General features: G+C 37.0%; 1 protein-coding gene across 7 annotated transcripts in view; it reads right to left on the reverse strand.

The window, feature by feature from the left end:
* The window catches only part of HERC4 (HECT and RLD domain containing E3 ubiquitin protein ligase 4), a 127,114-nt gene that overhangs the window by 62,639 nt on the left and 49,292 nt on the right, over nucleotides 1-15,183 (reverse strand). For all 7 annotated transcript variants that reach the window (XM_020869904.2, XM_020869903.2, XM_020869901.2 and 4 more), the window contains 2 exons: nucleotides 14,612-14,742; nucleotides 2,816-2,976 (listed from right to left, as the gene is read on the reverse strand). In XM_020869904.2, coding sequence (XP_020725563.1) covers nucleotides 2,816-2,976; nucleotides 14,612-14,742 — 292 coding nt within the window. The remainder of the gene's footprint in view (nucleotides 1-2,815; nucleotides 2,977-14,611; nucleotides 14,743-15,183) is intronic.

Consider the following 15,183-nt stretch of genomic DNA (forward strand, 5'->3'; position numbering starts at 1 on the left):
GGAGGGATTGGGGGCAGGAGGAGAAAGGGGACCACAGAGGATGAGATGGCTGGATGGCATCACCAACTCGATGGGCATGAGTTTGAGTAAACTCCAGGAGTTTGTGATGGACAGGGAGGCCTGGCGTGCTGCGATTCGTGGGGTCGCAAAGAGTCGGACACAACTGAGCAACTGACCTGAGCATACAGATTCTAAAGAAAGGTTTACCCTTTGCCCAGTTCCAAGGATAGAGTCTCAAAGTCTTGGGAATATCCTATTAAGTGTGTCTTTGTTTATTTGTGGCCTTGAGACCATATCAGATAGTTTATGCTAAAAATGTGATTTATGGTAGGGGCCACAGACTCCTAGAGCAGCTGAGTAAATAAAATTCACATTTAACTAATTTCTATCCTACACAGCTTTAGTACAGTACAAAGTAATTATAAGCCATAAAATTGTGGTAGAATACACATAGTAGAAAATTTGACTGTTTTAACCATTTTAAAGTGTTAATTTCTGGCATTAAGTAGATTCACAGTGTTATGCAACTACTATCATTGTTCATCTCCAGAATATTTTATTATCCCAAACAGAAACTTTGTACCCATTAAAGAAGTCCTCATTCTCCCCTCTCTCAAGCACCTGGTAACCACTGTTCTCTCGTTCTCTATAAATTTGTTCTAGGTACCTCATGTAAGAGGGATCATATAATATTTGTCCTTTTGTGACTGGATTCTTTCACTTAGCATAATAATGTTTTAAAGGTTCTTCCATACTGTGGCACGTACCAATATCTTATTCCTCTATATGACTAATACTCAATTACATGCATATTCCATATTTATCTATCTATTCATCTGTTGATAGACAAATGAATTGTTTATACATTTTGGCTACTGTGCGTAAACAGTTTTTTAATGAGACTAAATAGGAGCAATAATGACTACCTTTAGAATTCTATTTCCTTTCCCACTTTAATACAAATAATCTCAAAGTATGCAGTTTTAAAGGCAACAAAATGCACCTATAGGTGACTAAACTTTATGAACAGAAATACATGATTCCTTGCAATAGCCATGCTGCTTTAAATGACAAAAATCTCTTTTTTAGGTTATTAATGGTGCCTTGTGGAAGAAACTGATATGATGAAATAACAACATGTTCCTACGGACATAAGAAAAAGAACGATACTATTAAAATAAATGCAAGTTCCAAACCTAAGAATGACTGGAAGAAAGTAAAGCCATATTCTAACACAAAATCAAACATTAAGAAGAAAAAAACAGTATCATATTCTGATCTTTGTTAAATAAGTATATAACTGAGATAGCCTTTCAGCTACAAAAAAAAAAATCTTCAAAGGTAATTCATATTAAAAAGTTATGGATCTTTTCAAATGTTGATCTTCATAGCAGGTTCATCACTAAATAGTCTCAAGTCCCACAGCTCAGAGAAAAATCCCAAAGAAAATCAAATACAGATAACATAAATAAAAAAAATTTCTGAGGTATAGTTCAGGATGGTAAAGAAAATATTTTATAAAGTACATTTTGGTTGCAGCATGTCAAAGAAGTGAATGAGAAAACAGCATTTGAGTACTTCAAATTTTTTAGTAGTAAATTAATATCAATGAAGAGATAACCAGATCTATTGAAAGAGTAACAGAAAATAAATTATACATTTGGCTAAAACAGTGGGATATAAAAGCAAATTTTAAAGTTTAATATTTTCAATAAATAATATATACATATGTTCAAATTTCAGAGAAGCAGACAAGGTTATATATACTAAAGCCTCATATATACCCAAGACTGTTATAGTAATTGTTAAAGTCTCGCATATACCCAAAAGAACTGAAAGAAGGATCTTACAGAGATATTTATACCCCCATGTTTATAGCACTATTCACAGCTGTTGAAAGGTAGAAACAATCCAAATATCCATCAGCAATTAGTAGATAAAATATAGTCTACACACACATGCTGTTAATAGCTTTACTATTAACATTCATTCTGTAACATGGATGAACTTTAAGGACATTAACGCTAAGTTGATAAAATAAGCCAATCACAAAAAGGCAAATACTACATGATTCCACTTATGAGGGGAAACTGAAAGTTAGTTGCTCAGTCGTGTCCAACTCTTTGTGACCCCATGGACTATAGCCCACCAGACTCCTCTTGTCCATGGGATTCTCCAGGCAAGAATACTGGAGTGGGTTGCCACTCCTTTCTCCAGGGGATCCTCCCAACCCAGGAATCAAACCAGGTCTCCTGCACTGTAGGCAGATTCTGAACCATGTGAGCTACCTAAGAAGCCTTATGAGGTAGAATCAAGTCAAATTCTGAGAGACAGAATGCAGAATGACTGCCAGCTAGTGGGAAGAGTGAATGGAGAATTGTTTAATGAACAAGGAGTTTTAGTTTTGCAAGATGCAACAAGCTCTGGAGGTAGCTGCACAACGGTGTAAACGTACTTAACACTACTGAACTGAGCACTTTAAAAATGGGTAAGTTCATAAACTTTGTTAAGTGTATTTTACTGTAATTAAAAATAAAAAACCAAAAATATTTCCCTCCCACTGGTCTCTAACCACCATTTGGTTTCCACCCTCTGAAACCACTTTCATTATTTTATTTATCCTGTGCTTCCTTATGCATATACAAGCAAATATAAATAAACTAAATCACAGCATATAGTATTCTGTATCTTACTATTTTCCCTAAACAATGCATCTTGGAATTCTTTCATTTCAAATTGTAGAAAAGTTCATCTCTTAAGAGCAACATTTAAACAACAGTTTTAGCATGTGCTGCCAAGTTTTAAAAGAACTTACCAAAATCTGGTGGACACTGCCCATTATAAGGAAACCAATTTCCTTTCACAGTGAATGGACTTTTCCTGTTGCTTGTTGAACCAGTTCCTAGCTGTCCATTACCACCAAGTCCAAAAGAATAAATTCGTCCTGATGAAGGAACAAAAGCAGAAGTGTGCTGCCTAGAGTAAAATGACAGAAAACCTCAGACTTAATGTTACCTTTCATGTAAATATAAAAATAGTTTACATTTAGAAAAGCACAGTGAACATTACTGGTATAATTTTTCTCTTCAAAAGTAAATTAATAAATTAGAGTTTTCAAGTTTTCTGTACAAAATTTTATTAAGAGCCTTATTCTATACTGAATGAATTCTGTATCACACAGGTAGACTGCTTAAGTATGGTCCAGAAAATTCCCACAAATGTCCAAATTTAAAAAGGCCCTGCTCTATACTGATATCTCTTACACTATATGATTCAGCACTAGAGGCAGCATCTAACTGCTGTCCAAGGAAATCACCCAATCACCTTTTCGATCAGGTTCTAGCTTAAAGCTGTAGTCTGTAAGGGCCTACACCATGTGGGTATCACTCAAAAGCTTTAGGGTAAGAACCAGGCAGAAGACTGGTATATATAAACATGTATGGTAAGACAATGTTTCCTTTCTTCAAAAGGAACTGATTCTTATGTATACACACTCAGATTTCTCTAAAGGTACCAGAGTTGAAGCAAACAAATTACAAACCTAAGAAACTACAAAACTGAAGCTAGCGAAAACCCACTAATCCTGAATCTGTCCAACTCCCTCTGATGCTTCATCACTATATATTTAGGAATGGGCTAAAGGGGATCATCCAGCTCAGGTGTTGTGTTCCTCAGTTTCATGGATTCAATCAAGTCTGGCAAATTCTTATGTTATTTCTGTAAATACTGTCTCTCTCCCATGTATTCAAGGCTCTTCTTGATAATATTAGACAAATGTTTTATCTTCCCAACTCTGTAACAGTCTTTTAACGTCTCCTAAATATCCATATCCCTTGTGACTAACTTCCCTGTATCTGTTTTTCATATTATTACTTTTCTCTTTAGCAGTATGTCCAACCTGCTGTTTCCACTATCCACTGAATTTAAAAATTTAATGACTATGTTTTACCCATTTCTAGTTCTTCTTTTCAAATCATGCAGACAGTTACTTCATTTAAAACCCTTAATACATTGTGAAACATAATACATATACATCAATTCAGGACTATTCTGGTAAGTCCCAAGCCTACTTTAGGACAGTCTTGTGGTTAAAAATTCTGAGGGAAGATCCAAACAAGAAACTAAGCCAAGGCCAGAAAAGTCTCCTTAAACTAGCAAGAGAATACTTCACTGTGGACTCTTCCCATGAGGTGGCTTTACTGGGAGGAGACGGTTTCACAGGCCTCACTACTGCCTCTACCACTTCTTCGGTCCTACCTCCTATTCCAAATTTCCTTGCCATCTGTGGTATATTGCTTATAAAAAGTGCCAGAGTTATTCCGTTCCCTATACCCATTACCCTTACAATATGACTTTTGTAGGGGTTCCCATAAAGATGAGGAATCTATTTCTCCATGTCTTAAAACTGGTCTCTGGCCTATGGCTTGCTTTGAACAGAATGAAGCAGAAATGACAGTGCATGAGGTGACCCTAAGCCTAACAGGTGGCTTTGCATTCTTTACCTCTCTTTTGGAACCCTGCTATACTATTATGAGCATAACTTAAGGTTAGCTTGAAGGATAATATACAATCTGGAGCAGAGATAAGCTGACCCAGCTAAAGACCCCACAGACTACCCCAGCCCCTATCCAGATCATCAACTGATTAACTGAGTTCAGCTAAGATGAGAATTGCCCAACGAAGCCCAGCTCAAATTACTAAGCCACAGAATTACTAGCTAAATAGGTAATTATGTCAGTAACTCGGGGGTGGTTTGTCAAGCAAAATAAGCTAATTAATACATTACCCAGATTGGCAAATTTTTTCAGAGTAGCTCCACAGTCAGTTCAAACTAACAGGTATTATTTTCAGACTTCCTTGTTTTTGCCCAGTGGAATTCTCTTTACTTCCTTGCGAACTAATCTATGATATTTACTTAAAAGGAACTTTTGATTCCACAGAGTTTTCAAGTTATCTAGCCTGTCATATAACTAAAAAACTAAGGAGAATCTAACAACCATCTCATCTCACAGCCAGGTGAGCTAAAGTTAATAAAAATTTTTTAAATCAAGGATACACATTTAACAAAATAAACCATAAATGAACTCGTAGCAAGGCTATGACAAACACACAGAGCTCCTTGAAAAGACATCACTTTGCTGACAAAGGTCTGCACAGTCAAAGCTATGGTTTTTCCTGTAGTCATGTACGCATGTGAAACTTGGACCATAAAGAAGGCTGAACGCGGAAGAATTGATGCTTTTGAACTGTGGTGCTGGAGAAGACTCTTTGGAGTCCCTTGGACAGCAAGGAGATCAAACCAGTCAACCCTAAAGGAAATCAACCCTGAATATTAATTGGAAGGACTGATGCTGAAGCTGAAACTCCAATACTTCAGCCACGTGATGCAAAGAACTGACTCATTTGAAAAGACACTAATGCTAGAAAAGACTGAAAGCGGGAGGAGAAGGGGACGAAAGAGGATGAGATGGTTGGATGGCATTACCGACTAGATGGACATGAGTTTGAGCAAGCCCTGGGAGTTGGTGATGGACAGGGAAGCCTGGTGTGCTGCAGTCCATGGGGTCACAAAGAGTCGGACATGACTGAGCAACTGAACTGAACTAAACTGATGCAGAAATGACTCACTAGGAAAGACCCTGATGCTGGGAAAAATTGATGGCAGGAGGAGAAGGGGGCGACAGAGGATGAGATGGCTGGGTGGCATCATCGACTCAATGGACATGAGTCTGAGCAAACTCTGGGAGATAGTGAAGGACAGGGAAGCCTGTCTGGCATGCCACAGTCCATGTGGTTGCAAAGAGTTGGACACCACTGAGCAACTGAACAACAACAAGCATATAAAACAAACTGCTGTGGCTGAAGAAGGGCTTAACGTTGCCCAGTCTGCCTCCTTCAGGAAGTACTACTGTGATATTTTAAAGGAACATATCAATAATTTGAAAATTACTGTTCAATACTAGTTCATTAAATTCTTCAACACACTGGTCTACTAAAGGTGTGGTTCTTAATCCTGGACACATTTTGGAATTGCCTAGGAGTGAGCCTAGGCAACAACATATTACTAAAAACTCTCCGAAGGATTACAGCATAGTTAGACCCACTGAACAAACATAACTATCTCAAGTCCTATATTTGTTGTAATAGTTCAAAAACAGTACAATACTGTACTACTGGAATTTGAACTCTTTCCTTTTAGATAATATCCCTTGATGAGTTCATATTTCTGGTATCTCTTGGCTGCTTCCTTCAAGAAGTTCCTGACAATTATTTGTTAAGGAAATAATACACAGTTCTTGTAATACCAACTACCTGCAAATCAAACCAGTGAAGATATCAACTGACATTCCCTCTGTAGATAAGTTCTTACATTTCTATCAATATATAACTGAAATTCCTCCGCAAATCCAACAGTTAAATAAATGAAATTATCGGAAAGAACTAAGTTTACAGAGCTAAGAGTAACTGTTCAAATCATGCTCATCTTAACAATGAAGAATTATAAAACTGGACAGGGGAAGGTTATCTTAAAAGTGCTGAAAGCAAACGTCAAGCTACAATACTATAACCAACAAAATCATTCATGAATGAAGGTGCAATACAGGCATTTTTAAATATGCAAAGAATCTGCCACCTGCAAATCTACATAAAGGAAATTCCAGACAGTGGTTGACAAATGGAAAATGATACCAATTATTATAAAAATAAAAGAGAAAAGAATGTTGTAAATGGATGTACAGCCATTTCTAAATGTGCACTGACTATATGAAGCAAAGTTTTTCTGGGGTTTAATTATATAGAATGAAAATTAGGAAAGGTAAATGGAGGCCTTACAACTCCTGGGAAAGTATTAATATAAATTAAAGATTAATGCTATTTCTAGAGTAACAATTTAAAAAGTTTCCAAATTTCCAAATGGGTATAGGGAATTCAGTCCAGTTCAGTCGTTCAATAGTGTCAGACTCTGCGAGCCCAGGGACTGCAGCATGCCAGGCCTCCCACCCATCACGAACTCCAGGACCTTGCTCAAACTCATGTCCATCGAGTTGGTGACGCCATTTAACCATCTCATCCTCTGTCGTCCCCTTCTCCTCCCGCCTTCAATCAGGGTCTTTTCCACTGAGATCGTTTTTCGCATCACATAGTCAAAGTACTGGAGCTTCAGCTTTAGCATTAGTCCAATGAATAGTCATCTGTCCAATGAATCTTCAGGACTGATTTCCTTTACGATTGACTGGTTTGATCTTGCTGTCCAAGGGATTCTCAAGAGTCTTCTCCAATCCCACAGTTCAAAAGCATCAATTCTTCAGTGCTCCGTTTTTTTTTATGGTCCATACAGGACCATTTTTTCTCATCCATACATGACCACTGGAAAAACCATAGCTTTGATTAGACGAACATTTGTCAGTAAAGTAATGTCTCTGCTTTTTAATACGCTGTCTAGCTTTGTCATAGCTTTTCTTCCAAGGAGCAAGTGTCTTTTAATTTCATAGCTGCAGTCACCATCCACAGTAATTTTGGAGCCCAAGAAAATAAAGTCTCTCACTGTTTCCCTTGTTTCCCTATCTACTTGCCATGAAGTGATGGGACCGGATGCCATGATCTTAGTTTTCTGAAAGTTTTAAGCCAGCTTTTTCACTCTCTTTCACTTTCATCAAGAGGCTCTTTAGTTCTCCTTCACTTTCTGCCATAAGGGTAGTATCACCTGCATATCTGAGGTTATCAGTATCTCTCCCAGAAATCTTGATTCCAGCTTGTGCTTTATCCAGCCCAGCATTTTACATGATGTACTCTGCATGTGAGCTAAATAAACAAGGTGACAACATACAGCCTTGTCACACTACTTTTCCAATTTTGAACCAGTCTGTTGTTCCATGTCCAGTTCTAACTATTGCTTCTTGACCTGCACACAGGTTTCTGAAGAGGCAGGTCAGGTGGTCTGGTATTCCTGTCTTTTGAAGACTTTTCCAGTTTGTTGTGATCCACACAAAGGCTTTGGTATAGTCAATATAGCAGAAGTACATGCTTTTCTGGAATGTTCTTGCTTGCTTTTTCTATGATCTAGCAGATGTTGGCAATTTGATCTCTGGTTCCTCTACTTTTCTTAAATCCACTTGAACATCTGGAAATCCTTGGTTCATGTACTGTTGAAGCCTAACTTGGAGAATTTTGAGCATTACTTGGCTAGTGTGTGAGGTGAGTGCAATTGTGCAGTAGTCTGAACATTCTTTGGCACTGTCTTTCTTTGGGACTGGAATGACCTTTTCCAGTCCTGTGGCCACTGCTGAGCTTTCCAGATTTGTTAGTGTACTAAGTGCAGCACTTTCACAGCATCATCTTTTAGGATTTGAAATTGCTGATGCTCTACCGACTGAGCTATCCGGGCTCTGAAATTGCTCAGCTGGAATTCCATCACCTCCACTAGCTTGTTCATAGTGATGCTTCCTAAGGCCCATTGACTTTGCACTCCAGGATATCTGGCTTGAGGTGAGTGATAACACCATAGTGGTTATCTGGGTCATTAAGATCTTTTTTGTATAGTTCTTCTGGGTACTCTTGCCACCCCTTCTTAATATTCTGCTTCTGTTAGGTCTATACTGTTTTTGTCTTAATTGTATCCACCTTTGCATGAAATGTTCCCGTGGTATCTCTAATTTTTCTGAAGAGATCTCTAGTCTTTCCCGTGCTATTGTTTTCCTCTGTTTCTTTGCATTCACTTAGGAAGGCTTTCTTATCTCTCCTTGCTACTCTTTGGAACTCTGCATTCAGACAGATATATCTTTCCTTTACTCCTCCTGCCTTTTGCAATTTCCAAAGGAAGGCTTGGATGGTAAACTGCAATTAATTTTGATTAATTTCAGCACTCTGCACAGTATTAGCCACCTACCCCTTCACCTTCAACCCTCTGAGAGACAGTTATCCAATGATCCAGGAGTATCCTGGACACAGCTTGTGGGAGCCAGAGCAGGCTATACAGATTCTGTCCTTCTATATGAGATCAGTCCTCTGATCACCAATTGCTGTTTTTGATTACAGAGGAACAGACACAAGAGGAGGATAACTCTTTTCTGTAACCCTTCTGACCATTGTCACAAGCCTATTCTCCTCCAGCTGAAGAGACTTCCAGGACTGAAAGGGTTGGGTGTGTGTGTGTGTGAATTTTATCTTCTTCTATTTTCTGCCTTTTATTTCTTTTGCCCCTTTTAGAAGTCAGTTGTTTAAGATCTAGGACATTCAAATGTAACTGCATATAGAGGGGAATTCAGAAAGTCATTCTGTATGCCCAGGAAAAGGTACAGTCTCAAAAAAGAGCTGAGAAGATCTTAGGCTTACAGTTCAGTCTGATCCTTGGCACAGAGACAATCTGTAACAATCAAAACAAAACGTGCACCCCAATGCTCATCGCAGCACTGTTTATAATTGCCAGGACATGGAAGGAACCTAGATACCCATCAGCAGACGAATGGATAAGGAAGCTATGGTACATACACACAATGGAATATTACTCAGCCATTAAAAAGAATTCATTTGAATCAGTTCTAATGAGATGGATGAAACTGGAGCCCATTATACATAGTGAAGTAAGCCAGAAAGATAAACACCAATACAGTATACTAATGTATATATATGGAATTTAAAAAGATGGTAATGATAACCCTACATGCAAAACAGGAAAAGAGACACAGATGTACAGAACAGACTTTTGGACCCTGTGGGAGAAGGTGAGGGTGGGATATTCTGAGAGAATAGCTTTGAAACAAGTATACTATCAAGGGTGAAACAGATCAGCAGCCCAGGTTGGATGCATGAGACAAGTGCTCGGGGCTGGTGCACTGGGAAGACCCAGAAGGATCAGATGGGGAGGGAGGCGGGAGGAGGGATCGGGATGGGGAACACATGTAAATCCATGGCTGATTCATGTCAATGTATGGCAAAAAAGACTACAATATACAGTATTTTACAAATACTTTACAAAGTAATTAGCCTCCAACTAATAAAAATAGATGAAAAAACAAAACAAAATAAAAATCAGCAAACCATATAGAAGGAGAACCTTTTTTCCAGAGTTACCACATTTTAGGTTCAAAGGTCCAGTTTTCAAAAAGAAAAAAAATCTGAGAATATTAAAAATTACAAAAGCCCAATCAAAGAAAAAAACCAACATGGGAATGCAAAATGATACAGCTACTCTGAAAGGCAGTTTGATAGTTTCTTACAAAGCTAAACTATTACAATATGATCCAGCAAAAGTGCTCTTCATTATTTATCCAAAGTAGTTAAAAAACCTGTGTCTATAAAAAACTTAAACACAGATGCTCATAACAGCTTTATTTGTAACTGCCAAACCTTAGAAGCAATCAAAATTTCCTTCAGTAGGTGAATGGATAAACAAACTTCTATCGAGACAGTGGAACATTATTTAGCATTAAAAAAAAAATCAGCAACCAAGTTATGAAAAAACACAGAGGAACCATAAATACATATTACTAAGGGAAAGAAGACAATCTGAGAAAGCTACAAAGTATGTGATTCCAACTGTGATACTCTGGAAAAGGCAAAACTATGAAAGTAAAAGTCAGTGATTGCTAAGAGTTAGGGTGTGAGGGGGATGAATAAGAGGAGCATAAAGTATTTTTAGTAAAGTGAAAATACTCTATATAATACTACAAGAGTGGATGCACATCAATATACACTTGTCCAAATCAACAGAATAAACCCTAATGTACAATATGTATACTTGCAATAAACTATCAATGTAGTGGCAAAAAGAAATTTTCACAAATTGAGATATGGGAAGTCATTCTGGCTCACACCTAAGATAACACAAATTTAATGCTAATTAAACCAGCTGGTTTGTGGCCTATCAAACATACATTCTACACCTGCTCTAATTATTAAAGAAAAGGACACAATGACCAGAACAATGTCCATGGTAAGAATAAAGATTAAATCCCTGCTCCCTTCCTGGGATGCCAAACCTGGCATTCCTTCAATGATAAAAGACTCTTTTCCCAGGTGTCAAGGCCACAGGGACATGGCTGTGTACATGCTCATCTCTTTTTTAGAAATCTAGAAGGAAATCTATTCATGACTTGTTTGATGGATCTTTGTTCTGACAAGATATAAAACTGTGTTGAAAAGCATGCTTTTCTGGAGCAGTTCCTCAGTTATCTGAGAATGTCTTCCAGGCTAACTGTCCTCACTTTGGCTTAAATGAAACTCGTTTCCTTTTTCCTATTATGGACTGCTTAATGATTATTTTTGTCAACAGCAGGTTCATCACCTAAAACAAATACACTAATTAATTTTCTTGTGAACCTAAAAATGCTGTAAAAAAAGTCTACTTTGGAAAAATGAAACAACCAGATGATGAACCTTAATAGACTAAAACAATTTTCCTAAAGATACTCAAATAACTAAAGAAAGACATGAAAATAGTCAAGAAAACAGTATATGAAGAGAATGAAAATACCAATAAAAAAACAGAAAGCCTGAAAACAAACCAAAAGTAAATTATGGAGATGAGAAATACAATAACCAAAATTAAAAGTTCAGTAGAAGAATTCAAAGGCAGATTTGAGCAGAAAGAAAAATGAATAAGGGAACTTGAAGATAAAACAACTAAAATTACTAAGTCTCAAGGGGAAAAAAAAAATGGAGAAAAGGAAACAAAACCTAAGGAACCTATGAAACATCATGAAGCAGACCAAAAAGGCACTGCAGGAGTTCCAGAAGGTAAAAAGAGATAGAGAGAGATCATTTGAAGAATAACCAAAAAGTTCCCAAATTTGATGAAAAACACAAATATCCAAGAAACTCCAAGTAGGATGAACTGAAAGAGATCCATACTGAGACACATTACAATCAAACTGTTGAAAGACCAAGAGAGAAACTTGAAAGAAGCAAGAGAGAAGTGACTTGTCACATACAAGGAATCCTCAATAGGAGTATCAGCAGATTTCTTAGCAGAGACTTTGCAGATCCGAAAGCAGTAGTCTTATCTATTCAAACTACAGAAAGAAAAACCTATCAACCATGAATTTGATACTCCCTCATAGCTCAGTCAGTAAAGAATCTGCCTGCAATGGAGGAGACTCAGGTTCAATTCCTGGGTTGGGAAGGTTCCCTGGAGAAAGAAATGGCAACCTACTCTAGTATTCTTGCCTGGAGAATCCCATGGACAGAGGAGCCTGGCAGGCTACAGTCCATAGGGTTGCAAGAGTCGGACACGACTTAGCAACTAAACCACCACCAAAATTCTCCTTCAAAAATGAGAGAGAAATTAAGACATTTATAGATAAAAGCTGAAGGAGTCTGTTAACACCAAACTTGTCCTTTAAAAAATACTAAAAATCCTACAGTTGAAATGAAAGAATGCCAGATAGTTACTCATTAAAGTTACTCATTAAGCTGTATTAAAAAAATAAAGATCTCAGTAAAGGTAAATATGGGGTTTCCCTGAGAGCTCAGCTGGTGAAGAATCCACCTGCAATGCAGGAGACTCCGGTTGATTCCTGGGTTGGGAAGATCCCCTGGAGAAGGGAAAGACTACCCACTCTACTATTCTGGCATAGAGAATTCCATGAACTATATAGTACACATGGTCACAAACAGTCAGACACGACTGAGGAACTTTCACAAGTAAATATATGGGTGATTATAAAAGCTAGTACTATTCTAACTTTGGGCTTTTTCCTCCAAATTTTGTTTTCTACAGAATTCTAGAGACTAATGCATAAAATTATTAATTTTTTTGGACACATAATGTATATAAAAGTTATCTTGTGACACCAGTAACTGAAACTGAGTGGGGACAGAGCCATCTAGAAACACAGTGTGTTATTGAAATTGACTTTGTATAAATTTGAGTTAGTGTGTAACTTTAGGATATTAAATGTAATCCCCATGGTAACCACAAAAAAACAGCTACAGAATATACAGAAAAGGAAATAAGGAAAGTAAAACTTTTCACTGCAAAAAATAAACACAAAAGACAGTAATGTAGGAAAATCAGCAAAAAGACATACAATGAAAACTAAAAAATATTGCTGAAAGAACTTAAAATAAATGAAAAGATCCCACATTCATGGATTAAAAGACTTATTATTAAGATGTCATTACTTCTGAAAGTGATCTACAGACTCAATGCAATCCCTAACAAACCATGGAGATACAAATTAAAATCATGATTAAGGCCACTATATATCCAAGAGACTAGCAAAAATTTTAAAGTGTAAGAATACCAAATTGATAGTGATGGGAAGGTAACTTGGAGTAACCATTCTGGTAAAAAGGATAACATTAACCTGTAAAATTCAAGTATACTCTATGACCCTGGGAAGCCCTGGTGGCTCAGCAGTAAAGAATCTGGCTGCTAATGCAGGAGACAGAGGTTGAAATTCTGGGTCAGAAACATCCCCTAGAGAAGGAAATGGCAACTCACTCCAGTATTCCTGCCTGGGAAATTCCATAGACTGAGGAGCCTGGCAAGTTACAGTCCGCAGGGTCACAAATAGTCAGACATGACTTAGTAATTAAACAACAACAAATGACCCAGAAATTCCATTCTAACCATACACTTTAGAAATATTAAAGTTTATGTATATCAAATAATAAATGTTCAAAGCAAAATTATTTGCAATTGCCAAAAATGGAAATACCCAAGAGTCCATGAGGAATAGACTGAGTAAATAATTATAGATGCATGCAGTTGAGGAAAACATAGCAGTAAGACCTAACGATGGAGAACCATGGCTATACATAGGCGGATAATCATACACATGATGTTAAAAAAAGAAAGAAAAGGAAGTCACCAAAGGCTACGTGCAGCATAATTCTGTGTATCTGAATTAACTGTTGGAAAACTAAATTATATTATATAGAGATATATACTAGCTGGAAAAAAAATTAAGCTAAGTGGTCAAAACCAAGTTAGTCAAGCAAAGGCTATTTTGCCTCTGGGGACCAAAGGTGAAGCTCAATGACAAAGCTCAGACTCCCACTTACTCCCAAGAACTGGGGATGGGGAAATCAGTATTCCAGTTCAACTTTCACCACTGATTAATCTTATGTCTTAAGTAATTAATTGGTCAATTTTTTCATTCTTTAAAGAAAAAGGTGGACAAGCAAAAGAAAAAAAAGACTAAAACTTGAAGTGTAATGTCACATGGAACAGCACTGTTCAAAAAGGAATGACCCACAGATATTACCATAGCAAAAGTGGAAGAATCTACAATGTTACCCTGCATGCTACTGGCATAATATAAACAAACAAGTCAAGGGCAAAATCCTTCTTGCCAAGAGAATTAATGTATACATCGAGCAAAAAGCACCCTAAGAGCCAAGACAGTTTCCTAAAACATGTGAATAAAAATGATCAGGGGGAAAAAAAGGAAGCCAAAAAAAAAAAAAGTACTCAAGTTCATCTGAAATGCTACCAAAGAAGCACACTTTGTGAGAACCAGTGGAAAGGAGCCAGAGCTGCTGGAAGTCATTCCCTATGAATTCATGGTATAATAATAGTAATAATTAAAAGACCCCTGGATTGTTTAAAAAAAAAAACTTAATAATTGGGTTATAGATCAAAATACTCTTTTCTATAACCGCTTACCTTCCACAAGCAATCTGAGTGACAATGCTTCCCATAAGCTCAAAAACTTTCCTTGGATTTATTTCATGACTGGTAGAGTTATGACCCAACTGACCATACCCTCCAGCTCCGAAAGTAAACACTCCACCTTCCTAAAAAGAAGACAAAATCCTTTGTGATTAGAAAGCCTGATAAAAGGAAATAATCTTCAGGAAATTAAGTTAATCTTTAATATAACTATGGGGTCAATTTTCTTTTCTATTGTCTTCTTAATTTAATGGATGATAAGATAGCTAACTTTTCAAGGCAATACATCTTAAAACTAAAAGTTTTAGATTGATACTGCTGATTATTTTCACATATTTAGAAGTATTTATGGCCATCATCAAACCAATGATGACAATAATGATGACAAAGTCATCATTAAATCAATACTATTTTTGCACTGCCTTTTACTATCCTTATATTCTTGTCAAATCACATAAAATTTCATAAAACCTAAAAATGGTATCATTTTCAGTTTCCAAAGTAGCTCTGCAAAGGAAAAAAAAAATATGTGTAAACAGAGCACACAAATATACCTACTCTTAGCA

This window comes from Odocoileus virginianus, chromosome 7 (assembly GCF_023699985.2).
Source record: "Odocoileus virginianus isolate 20LAN1187 ecotype Illinois chromosome 7, Ovbor_1.2, whole genome shotgun sequence".
Classification (NCBI taxonomy): domain Eukaryota; kingdom Metazoa; phylum Chordata; class Mammalia; order Artiodactyla; family Cervidae; genus Odocoileus; species Odocoileus virginianus.